General features: G+C 47.0%; 1 protein-coding gene and 1 non-coding gene across 8 annotated transcripts in view; one reads left to right on the top strand and one right to left on the bottom strand.

Annotated features, from left to right (window-relative positions):
• The window catches only part of PRMT7 (protein arginine methyltransferase 7), a 49,026-nt gene that overhangs the window by 35,862 nt on the left and 1,147 nt on the right, over nucleotides 1-12,017 (bottom strand). For all 7 annotated transcript variants that reach the window (XR_002731254.2, XM_023210245.2, XM_023210250.2 and 4 more), the window contains exons 2-3: nucleotides 7,807-7,984; nucleotides 2,233-2,269 (exon numbers count right to left, since the gene is read on the bottom strand). Coding sequence is in view for 6 of the 7 variants with exons in the window: in XM_023210245.2 (XP_023066013.1) it covers nucleotides 2,233-2,269; nucleotides 7,807-7,901 (132 nt within the window). In the remaining variant the exon portion in view is untranslated. The remainder of the gene's footprint in view (nucleotides 1-2,232; nucleotides 2,270-7,806; nucleotides 7,985-12,017) is intronic.
• LOC111541515 lies at nucleotides 10,507-10,608 on the top strand. The gene has a single exon (XR_002731286.1). It is a non-coding gene; the product is annotated as a small nucleolar RNA U13 (small nucleolar RNA).

Here is a 12,017-nt window from a genome sequence, read left to right as displayed (position 1 = left end):
GGGCGCGGTGGCTCACGCCTGTAATCCCAGCACTTCGGGAGGCCGAGGCGGGCGGATCACAAGGTCAGGAGATCGAGACCACGGTGAAACCCCGTCTCTACTAAAAATACAAAAAAAAGCCGGGTGCCATGGCGGGCGCCTGTAGTCCCAGCTACTCCGGAGGCTGAGGCAGGAGAATGGCGGGAACCCGGGAGGTGGAGCTTGCAGTGAGCCGAGATAGCGCCACTGCACTCCAGCCTGGTGGACAGAGCCAGAGGAGGAGGAGGGAGGAGGGGGGAGGGGGGGGGGGGGAGGAGGAGGAGAAATGACGTTGCCTCTGAAGTATAGTCTGGGTGAAATATTTTTCACAGAAGCATCAGTATGGTACATTTATGTTACGTGTTTTTACCACAATTTTTTTTTTTTTTTTGAGACGGAGTCTCCCTCTGTCACCCAGGCTGGAGTGCAGTGGCAGGATCTCTGCTCCCTGCAAGCTCTGCCTCCCGAGTTCACACCGTTCCCGTGCCTCAGCCTCCCAAGTAGCTGGGACTACAGGCCCCACTCGCCACCACGCCTGGCTAATTTTTTTTTGTATTTTTAGTAGAGATGGGGTTTCACCGTGTTAGGACGGTCTCAATCTCCTGACCTCATGATCCACCCACCTCGGCCTCCCAAAGTGCTGGGATTACAGGTATGAATCACCATGCCAGGCCTTGTTTCATTTATTTTTTAAGTTAAAAACAAATTGATGAACAGTGTCCTCAATTGTAAACCAGGGATGGCACAGCCTTCACTTTAATGATGCCATTAAATTAGCTGTCACTTTTTAATGATCCAGTTTTGAAGATTCTACAGTGAAACTGGAACCCTTTTTGAAGGCAATGTGGCAGTGTCTATCAAGAATCACACCTATGGCCTGGCGCGGTGGCTCAAGCCTGTAATCCCAGCACTTTGGGAGGCTGAGACGGGCGGATCACAAGGTCAGGAGATCAAGACCATCCTGGCTAACACGGTGAAACCCCGTCTCTACTGAAAAATACAAAAAGCTAGCCGGGCAAGGTGGCGGGCGCCTGTAGTCCCAGCTACTCGGGAGGCTGAGGCAGGAGAATGGCAGGAACCCGGGAGGCAGAGCTTGCAGTGGGCCGAGATCCCGCCACTGCACTCCAGCCTGGGCGACAGAGCGAGACTCCATCTCAAAAAAAAAAAAAAAAAAAGAATCACACCTATGTTCATAACCCTAGACTATGCCAAAGATAGATGCATGGTAAATAAGCACATGAAAAGGTATTTGATAGCCAGGCACGGTGGCTCATGCCCATAATCCCAGCACTTTGGGAGGCCGAGGCGGGTGGATCACTTCACCTCAGAAGTTCAAGACCAGCCTGGGCAATATGGCGAAACTCCATTTCTACAAAACATATAAAAATTAGCCGGGGCGTGGTGGCATGCCTGTAGTCCCAGCTACTGGGGAGGCTGAGTTGGGGGCTCGCTTAAGCCTGGGAAGTCGAGGCTACAGTGAAGCCAAGATCACACCACTGCCCTGGGCAACAGAGGCCCTGTCTCAAAAAAAAAAATTAAAATTAAAAACGGCAATTAAAACTACAGTGAAGGCCAGGTGTCGTGGCATGCACCTGTAATCCCAGCTACTAGGCAGGCTGAGGCAGGAGAATTGTTTGAACCCAGGAGACTGAGGTAGCAGTGAGCTTCTCAGCTCTACACTCTAGCCTGGTGACAGTAAGACTCTGTCTCAAAAAAAAAAAAAAAAAGTTGAACTCATAGAAACCCAGAGAATGGTACCTGCTGAGGGAAAGGATCTGATGTTTCAGTTAGACAGGATGAATAAGTTCTGGATATCTGCTGTACGGCATGGTGAACTAGAGTTAATAAAGTACACTTAAAAATTACTAAGCGAGTAGATCTTAAATGTTCTCACCACACACAAAAAAGTATGAGGTGGTAGATATGTTAATTAGCTTGATTTAATCACTTCACACCATACACATATATTCATCACATTGTATACCATAAACATAGACAATTTTCATCTCGTTAAAGCTGGGAGATTAAACAACAACAACAACAAAAAAAACAGAGCCAGAAGCAGGACCCAGCCTCTCAACAGATTCCTGACCACTACACCATACTGCCTCTCAGTGTCATTGAAGATCATGACCCCCAGGGATTTTTAACCTTCTTGTAATCCAAGACTTCAAAACACCCCACATCAAGATAATAGTTTCCTTTTACACTTACTCTGTCTTTGTCATGTAGCATATCTGCATAGGAGGACCTAAAGAACAAAAAAGACAGGTCAGCAACCTTTGCATGATACACATCAACACACAAGAGTATTCACATATATAAACACATTCCTAAACAGAACAAACGTGTCATCTATTTTAAACTATTTTTTGGTTGTCTTTTATTTTTACTTTTTTTGGGGGGGGTGGGGGAAAAGGGTCTCACCCTATCACCTAGGCTGGAGTGCAGTGGCGTGATCTCAGCTCACTGCAACCTCTGCCTCCCAAGTTCAAGCGATTCTCATGCCTCAGCCTCCCAGGTAGCTGGAATTACAGGCACTCACCACCATGCCTGGCTAATTTTTGTATTTTCGTTAGAGATGGGGTTTCACCATGTTGGCCAGGCTGGTCTTGAACTCCTGACCTCGAATGATCCACCAGCCTCGGCCTCCTAAAGTGCTGGGATTACAGGTGTGAGCCACCGCGCCTGGTCTATTTTTTTGTTTATTTTTAAAAACAAGATCTCGCTATGTCACCCATGCTGGAGTGTAATGGCTATGAACAGTCTCAATCACTGGGCACTGCAGTCTTGGACTCCTTAGCTCAAGAGATCCTCTTGCCTCAGCAGAACTACAAGCATCCATCACTGTACCTGGCCACTTTATTTTAATAGAGTTTTAAGATGTTATTCTCTAGTGCTGCAGAAAAAAGTCTCAGAGAAAGATGTTCTCAGACCTAAAAATGCTCCAGTAGTTAGCTGTTGGGAACAGGCCACAAAACTGGCCATTAACAAAATCTCTGCAGCACTGTGACATGCTCTTGATGGCTATGATACCCACACTGAAGGCTGTGGGTTTACCAGAATCAGGACAAGAAACACCTGGCCCACCCAGGGCAGTTTTCGCTTAAGGTGTTCCTCAACTACAAACAATAGCACCAACGGTCTGTGCCTCAAGGACATGTTCCTGCTGCAGATAACTAGCCAGATCCATCCCTTTGTTTCCCCATTTTAATCTATAATCTATAGGAACAATGTTTATCACTGGCTTGCTGTCAATAAATAAGTAGGTAAAACTGTTTGTGGCTCTCCGCTCTGAAGGCTGTCAGCCCCGATTCCCACTCCACACCCTACATTTGTGTGTGTATCTTTAATTCCTCTAGCACCGCTGGGTTAGGGTCTCCACTACTGAGCAGGTCTCAGCAGTTAGCCCTGTCACAGTAATTCCACAGCCACTAGCGTCCTGATCTTGTTATATGCTATACATTTTCCTCCTCAGGAAAAACTCAGACTCAATCTTCCTAATACTTGACCTAACCTTGCGTACATCTGTGCCTGGGGATAACCATTGATGTAATATTAGGGAGAGCAGCTGGGGAAAGAGAAGCACTCACATACACCCACTGTATATGTGACAGGCACCCCACTGGGTATGTTCACTTAACATCATCAGGGAAAACTAAGAGTTCACCAATACCGTTCTAAGGGGAGGAGAGTCACTTCTCCATATTTCCTATTGCAGTAATTCACACATTGAAACTCAGGCGGGGTCGGGATGAGCACCCAAAACTAGGCAGGCCCTCCCACGCTTTCTGGGAATTCTAGGGGACAGCTAAGGAGCTCACACTAAAACAGAGGCCCTCCAGCCTTGGGTCAACACCAGAATCGCCAAAAAGCTTACTTGAAATGCAGAGTCCCCCCTCCCCCCACAACACACACACTCTCTTTGAGAAGGCTGGGCTAACGGGCTCCAGGCAGTTGTGTCACAGGCGGTCCACATTCCACACTTTGAGGAGCGGTGCACTGAAAGAAGGGGGATTTTTTTTTTTTTTTTTTTGATGGCATGTCAAGGTTTTATATCTGAAGCCAGCTATGGATGCTTAACTGAAATGTAGTCATTCCTACCTCTGCTCACTATTTAAAAGGCATCTCACTCACCACCTTCCTGGTCTCTTCACACGCTTGCTGCCCACCATTCCACTGACATCACTCTCGGTAACCACCACCAGCTCACTCCTGCAGCTGATGTCAGTCATCAGGATCTGGGACTTCCCAGTGCCTCTGGCCCTGCCAGACACTCCCTCTTTCTTCCTTTCCGCGCTGGCCATCTCCCTCGTCCTTCTCCCTTTTGCCTCCTCAGCTATTCCGGGATTCCTTCTTCAGCCCTCTACCTTTCGCATTTCACACCCCCTTGAGAAACGGCAACCTCTCCCAGTTTCAATTCTAACAACTAGAAATTCTGTCTCCAGACCCAAAATTCTACCTGCCATTGGCATTTCTATGTGGATGTCCAAACTTAAATGCCTGATCTCCATCGTGTTCCTCTCCCCGACGCCACCCATTCCTCCTGGGTTCTCCCTTGCAGTCCCATCCACTTTGTCATTCTAACCAGAAGTCGTGGTACTTCTTGAATCTTCTCTCTCCCTCCATCATATGCCGTGAGTTACCAAACTCAAGCTCCCCCAAGCTGTCTCCTCTGGGACTATGCAGCTCTGGGACTGCAATATCCCCAAATGTTCTCCTCTCCATGCTGCGCTAAGTGTTCCAAAATGCAATCCAATCCTCTTTCTCTCCTGTTTAATATATCACTTAGAAAATAATGTCCATGCCAGCTGTAGTGGCTCACACCTGTAATCCCAGCACTATGGGAGGCAGAAGCCGGTGGATCACCTGAGGTCAGGAGGTCAAGACCAGGCTGGCCAACAGGTGAAACTCCCGTCTCTACTAAAAATGCAAAAATTAGACAAGTGTGGTGGCAGGTGCCTGTAATCCCAGCTACCTAGGAGGCTGAGGCAAGAGAATCGCTTGAACCTGGGAGGCAGAGATTGCAAGAAGCTGAGATTGCGCCACTGCACTCCAGCCCGGGCAACAGAGTAAGACTCAAGAAAATGTCCAAAATGTTTAGAAATATTTTAAGCCCTGGCCAGGTGCAGTGGCTCACACCTGTAATCCCAGGACTTTGGGAGGCCGAAGTAGGCAGATCATGAGGTCAGAAGATGGAGACCATCCTGGCTAACACGGTGAAACCCCATCTCTATTAAAAATACAAAAAATTAGCCGGGCATGGCGGCAGGTGCCTGTAGTCCCAGCTACTCGAAAGGCTGAGGCAGGAGAATGGCGTGAACCTGGGAGGCGGAGCTTGCAGTGAGCCAAGATCACGCCATTGCACTCCAGCCTGGGCAACAGAGCAAGACTCCATCTCAAAAAAAAAAAAAAAAAATTTAAGCCCTAATTCTGCACCAGACACTGCATCACACTTAATCATCAAACAATTCTAAGATAATTGTATTACACTGTGAGATAATGTATTATCATATTGAAGTATATATTATGTTAGATTAAGGCTCAGAGAAGTAACTTGGCCGAGAGAGTAGAGAAGTGGCAGAGCTCGGACTTAAATTCATGTTCCTCTTCCTGCATTTTGCTACCATCCTTTACAAAATGACCCCGTCTATGCTTTCGGCAGCCTCGCTTACCATAGTACTTTTGCACCACACTCCAGACACGCTAAACTGCTAGCTGCTCCCCAAACTAGCCCATCTGTGTTTTTTTGTTTTTTTTTTTGAGACAGAGTTTAGCTCTTGTTGCCCAGGCTGGAGTGCAATGGCGCGATCTCAGCTCACGGCAACCTCTGCCTCCCCGGTTCAAGTGATTCTCCTGCCTCAGCCTCCCGAGCAGCTGTGATTATAGGCGTGCGCCACCAAGCCCAGCTAATTTTGTATTTTTAGTAGAGACTGGGTTTCTCCATGTTGGTCAGGCTGTTCTTGAACTCCCGACCTCAGGTGATCCGCTCACCTTGGCCTCCCAAAGTGCTGGGATTACAGGCGTCAGCCACAGTGCCCAGCCTGTTTTTGGTCTTTTTTTTTCTGTTTGTGAGACAGGGTTTTACTATGTTGCCCAGGCTAGACTTGAACTCGTGGGCACAAGCAATCCTCCTGCCTTGGCCTCCCAAGTAGCTGGGACTACAGGTGTGGGCCACTGCACCCAGTCACAAACTGGCTCATCTGAAAGCTTACATGTAATCCCTACAGCTCAGACTTCAGCTTCTCTTCCTTTCGAACTGAGAAATTATTCAAACATTACCTCCCACCCCAAGTCCAGCTGGTTCTTGTTGCTTCCATGAACTTTTGTGCCTTTATCTCACTGTGCTGTAATCTTTTTTTTTTTTTTGAGACAGAATCTCACTCTGTTACCCAGGCTGGAGTGCAGTGGCACAACCTCGGCTCATTGCAACCTGCACCTCTTGAGTTCAAGTGATTTTCCTGCCTCAGCCTCCCAAGTAGCTGGGGAATTACAGGCGCCCACCACCACTCCCAGCTAATTTTTTTGTGTAGAGACGGGGTTTCACCATGTTGGCCAGGATGGTCTCGAACTGCTGACCCTCAAGTGATCCCAAAGTGCTAGGATTACAGGCGTGAGCCACCATGCCCGGCCTTTGTGCTGTAATTTTTTATGTGCCCGTCTCTTCCACAAAACTGCATGGTCCTTGAAGATGAGAATGGGATCTTCCTCATCTGGTACCCACAGCCTTAGCACAATGCTGGCACACCGAATGCACTTAACGATTGCTACATAACAACTCACATACTTTTTTTTTTGAGACAGAGTTTTGCTCTTGTTGCCCAGGCTGGAGTGCAATGGTGCGATCCTGGCTTAACACAACCTCTGCCTCCCAGGTTCAAGCGATTCTCCTGCCTCAGCCTCCCAAGTAAGCTGGGATCACAGGCATGAGCCACAATGCCCAGCTAATTTTGTATTTTTAGTAGAGACTGGGTTTCTCCATGTTGGTCAAGCTGGTCTCAAACTCCTGATCTCAGGTGATCTGCCCACTTCACCCTCCAAAGTGCTAGAATTACAGGCATGAGCCACCGTGCCTGGCCAACAACTCACATACTTCTAAATATTTCTTCTGAGGGAAAAAAAAAAAAAATTTCAGGCCGGGCGCGGTGGCTCAAGCCTGTAATCCCAGCACTTTGGGAGGCCGAGACGGGCGGATCACGAGGTCAGGAGATCAAGACCATCCTGGCTAACACGGTGAAACCCCGTCTCTACTAAAAATACAAAAAACTAGCCGGGCGAGGTGGCGGGCGCCTGTAGTCCCAATTACTCCGGAGGCTGAGGCAGGAGAATGGCGTAAACCCGGGAGGCGGAGCTTGCAGTGAGCTGAGATCTGGCCACAGCATTCCAGCCCGGGCGACAGAGCAAGACTCCGTCTCAAAAAAAAAAAAAATTTCATTTTTTTCATTCAAAAGAATTTAACCATATGATGAACACTGTCACCATTTCAGTAAGGCAAGTAAATGATTCAACTTCGTCAACACTACTGAGGCTTGGGTTTTCTTTGCTCCACTAAACAGATGCTGAGACTCTGCTAAGGCTGCTACATAATGTCTGACACTCCAAACAAGCATTACTTTGCCTAACCGCCACATATACCTACCTGGCTGAGCAGACCTGCTCAGCACCAACACCAGCACTCATCATAAGCACTGGGTGACAGTCTAGCCCACGCTCAGACTGGATCCCAAGGCATCTGCTTTGAGATCAGTGCCCCACCCAGCTGCAGCCTGCTATAAACCAAGCCAGTACCTTGCAATCTCCTGGTGGTAATCATAGTGTTCGTCCTCCTCCAGCCACTCCACAGACCCCGTGGTCGGATTGGCCCGACTGCAGAAGATCTTCATGGTGCCCACCAGCTCCCCAGTTTTAGCACAGAAAAGCAGCCTTGCCAGTTGAGTTCTTGCGGACGAGTCTGACTGTCAGAAACCTATTAACATCAGAAGGAAACAGGAGGTGTATAAACAAACGAACAGAAAAAAATCTATTAACAGCATAATGCCCCAAAATGTGGAGGGGGGAGGGGAGACAAAAAGTGGGGGGAAAATCAAGAAACTGACAAATATGTCAAAGCCACTGACAATATTTGTTAATCAATATTGTAAATGTTTCCAGCAGGAGTTACTTGGTTTTATATCCAGCATATAACATTTAAAAAACTACAACAGATTTATACAGATGTCTGGAAACTTCAGCAGGCTTCGGTGCTTCCAAAAGGGTCAAATGAGCCTCACAGGTTAATCTAGGTACAGCCCTCAAGGCTAGGAGAAGAGATGCGGTGCTGGTAAAGAAGTGCCACCAATACTGCCTTTGTATCCTGAACCCTTAGCTTAAGGAAAAAAATGAAGATAGAGCAAGTCAAACCAGGAAAACTTTCATCTAAACAATATATCACAGCAACACATAAATCTAAAAATGGATAACGCCAGGAATATAATGATGAGCAAAAATAGCAAATCACACAACACATGCAATACGACTCCATTTCTATGAAATTTATAGCTATGCAAAATGGAATGATACATTCTTCAGGAATCACACTAAAAAGCATAGCAGGGAATCAGGACAGTTCACTTCTAAAAGAGAAGGGAGAGATGGGATCAAGGAGGGGTACACAGCAGACTTCAAAAGTATTGTTTTTTCTTAAATTGGGTGGTGGGAACATAAATGTTCATGGTATTACCATTCTTATTTTTAAGATGGGGTCTCGTTATGTTGCCCAGGCTGGACTCAAACTCCTGGTCTCAAGCATTCCTCCTGCCTCAGTCTCTCCAGCAGCTGGAACTACAAGTGAGTGCCCTACTCCCAGCTAACACTAGCATTCCTTATGCTTCATTATTTTTTATAGTGATTACTACTTATCTATTCAAATTGGAATTTTAAAAGCAATTTTTTAAAACCTTCCTTCAACTAAAAAAATTCTGCTTCAAATAAATAAAATGTCACCAGATTCAAGTCTTGTATGGCCTGTCTCTCCAAAGAGATCTATGTCTGGGAGGCAGAGAAACGCCACCGCTCAAAGCCTAAAGGCACTCCTCAGCAGGTGTGGGCTCTCCCAATACCCTCTCCTCTTACCATTCAGAAAGCAATAGGTGTTCTACACTGCCCTTCCTTTCTTGTTAAACATTGGTGCATCTTCAGGAAACTTTAGAAAGAATGCCTATGCCACAGATCCCTAAACATTCCTATGGCATTTTACTGGCCAGTTTTTCTTTTGAAGTTATCTTAAGTAAACATGGAATTCTTACACAAATAGATGAGAAATAGGCTGGGCTCGGTGGCTCACACCTATAATCCTAGCACTTTGGGAGGCCAAAGCAGGCGGATCACCTGAGGTCAGGAGTTCAAGACCAGCCTGGCCAACATGGCAAAACCCCCATCTCTACTAAAACTACAGAAATTAGCCAGGCATGGTGGCGCACGTCTGTAATCCCAGCTACTTGAGAGGCTGAGGCAGGAGAATCGCTTGAACCTGGGAGGCGGAGGCTGCAGTGAGCCAAGACCACGCCACCGCACTCCAACCTGGACGAGAGAGTAAGACTCCGTCCCCAAAACAAACAAACAAACAAAAAACAAATAGATTAGAAACAATCTTCCCTGAACAAACTCAGTCAGGCAGTCAGGTTCAAAGTAGACAATTTGTCCAGGTAAAACTCTACTTCTAAAATCCCAGCATACCTATCCCCAGTCTAATGGCTTTCAAACTTTCTGATAACCCAAGTAAGAAATACACTTTACAACGAGCCTCAATACACACACCTGCATATACGCATATAACTAAAAGTTCCACGAAACAATACTGACTTCCTACGAACAAGGCCCTCTGATACACTCTATTTCATTTCTGCTGTTTTTAAGAGATGGGATCTCCCTGCTGTCCAGGCTGTAGTGCAGTGACTATTCATAGGCATGATCATTACACTCTACAGCCTTGAACTCCTCGACTCAAGGTCCTACTACGTCAGCCTCCCAAGTAGCTAGACTACCGGCATGCACCACAGCACCCAGCTGCACTTTTACTTGCTGGTCAGGACCCATCAATGGGTTGCAACCAGCAGTTTAACAGCATTGCTATAATCCACTTTATCTCGTACTAACACTTATTTTACAGATAGAATATCTAGAACTATCAGAATCTGTAATGTGCGTTGGAAAACTGTGTCCAACAAACGCTAGAGTAGAGAAAGAAATGGCCATATCTGGCTGAATGTTCAGGGACGGCTTAAAAGGTGGATTCAGCTGAGGCAGGAGGAGAAGGGGGGTGGAGGGAGAAGGCATTTCATCCAATTAGAAAGGCTTGGACAATCACGCACATTAAATCAATCAGTTTGGTGAAGTAAAACTGGACCAGGTGTCAAACACTGTCAATAGGAGCCACATGGTAGAGTCCTGAAATACTAATCCTGTGGTCCACGTGGAATCAATTCTGAAGTTACTTAAAGATTAAGAGTGACCCTTTTGTAACTCACAAACGTGATGACTGGATGTTCAGGCGCCTGTGTCAGACGTGCCTCCCCTCAAACTTTACTACACTGGCACATTACCTAGCTGAAGTGGAGAAACAAAAAAACAAACTTATAGTAAAGAACTTAAATCCATGGGATTCCTTTCCTATCTGTGATGTTGCTGAGTCGAACACCAGGACCACAGTGTTTTCAAAACCTGGAAGAGCCCAGGCGCGGTGACTCAGGCCTATAATCCCAGCACTTTGGGAGACCAAGGCAGGTGGATCACTTGAGGTCAGGAGTTTGAGACCAGTCTGGCCAACACAGCGAAATCCCATCTCTACTAAAAATAAAAAAAATTAGTGGGCGTGGTGGCAGCTGCCTGTAATCCCTGCTACTTGGGAGGCTGAGGCAGGAGAATTGCTTAAACCTGGGAGGCGAAGGTTGCAGCGAGCCAAGATCACACCACTGCACTCCAGCCTGGGCAACGGAGCAAGACTGTATCTCAAAAAAAACAAACAAACCTGGAACCATGTAGTGTTAACAATTTTATGAAGGCAAGAACCTCTTCTGGTGGGCACTACACACCTTCTCTGGCTAAATGCCCTCATCCATTATTATTTGTCCTCTCCCAGAAGAAGTCTACACTACAGATTCAGGAGATATTCCCTGACCCCCTCCTCATTCTCCAAGAGTTGTAAACTCGCATGGCCATTTACAAGGAGGAAATAGAAACCACCACGCCAAGCCCTAATTGTATTACCCGTCAAACTGCAGAGCAGATGGTCCTTAACATTCATTCAAAATGTGTTTGCTAGGGTGTGGTGGCTCACACCTGTGATCCCAGCACTTTCGGAGGCCGAGGCGCAAGGATATCGAATCTGGGAGTTCCAGATCAGCCTGCGCAACATAGTGAGACCCCGTTCTCTACAAAAAAATTTTTTAAAAAAAATTAGCCGGGGTAGGCCGGGCGCGGTGGCTCAAGCATGTAATCCCAGCACTTTGGGAGGCTGAGACGGGCGGATCACGAGGTCAGGAGATCGAGACCATCCTGGCTAACACGGTTAAACCCCGTCTCTACTAAAAAAAAAAATACAGAAAACTAGCCAGGCAAGGTGGAGGGCGCCTGTAGTCCCAGCTACTCCGGAGGCTGAGGCAGGAGAATGGCGTAAACCCGGGAGGCGGAGCTTGCAGTGAGCTGAGATCCGGCCACTGCACTCCAGCCTGGGCGACAGAGTGAGACTCCGTCTCAAAAAATAAAAAAAAAAAAAAAGAAAAAAAAAAATTAGCCGGGCGCGGTGACCTGTGCCTGTAGTCCCAGTTACTCCCAGCTACTCGAGAGGCTGAGGTAGGGGAATCACTTGAGCCCCGGAGGCGGAGGTTGCAGTGAGCCGAGATGGCGCCACTGAACTCCAGCCTGGGTGACAGAGTGAGACCCTGTCTTGAAAATATATATGTATGCATTAAATATACGTATATTGAAATTAAAAATTAGCCGAGTATAGTGGCGCATGCCTG

Source organism: Piliocolobus tephrosceles, chromosome 17 (assembly GCF_002776525.5).
Source record: "Piliocolobus tephrosceles isolate RC106 chromosome 17, ASM277652v3, whole genome shotgun sequence".
Classification (NCBI taxonomy): Eukaryota; Metazoa; Chordata; class Mammalia; order Primates; family Cercopithecidae; genus Piliocolobus; species Piliocolobus tephrosceles.
The sequence above is the reverse complement of the archived record's forward strand: the minus strand, read 5'-3'. Positions and strand labels throughout refer to the sequence as shown.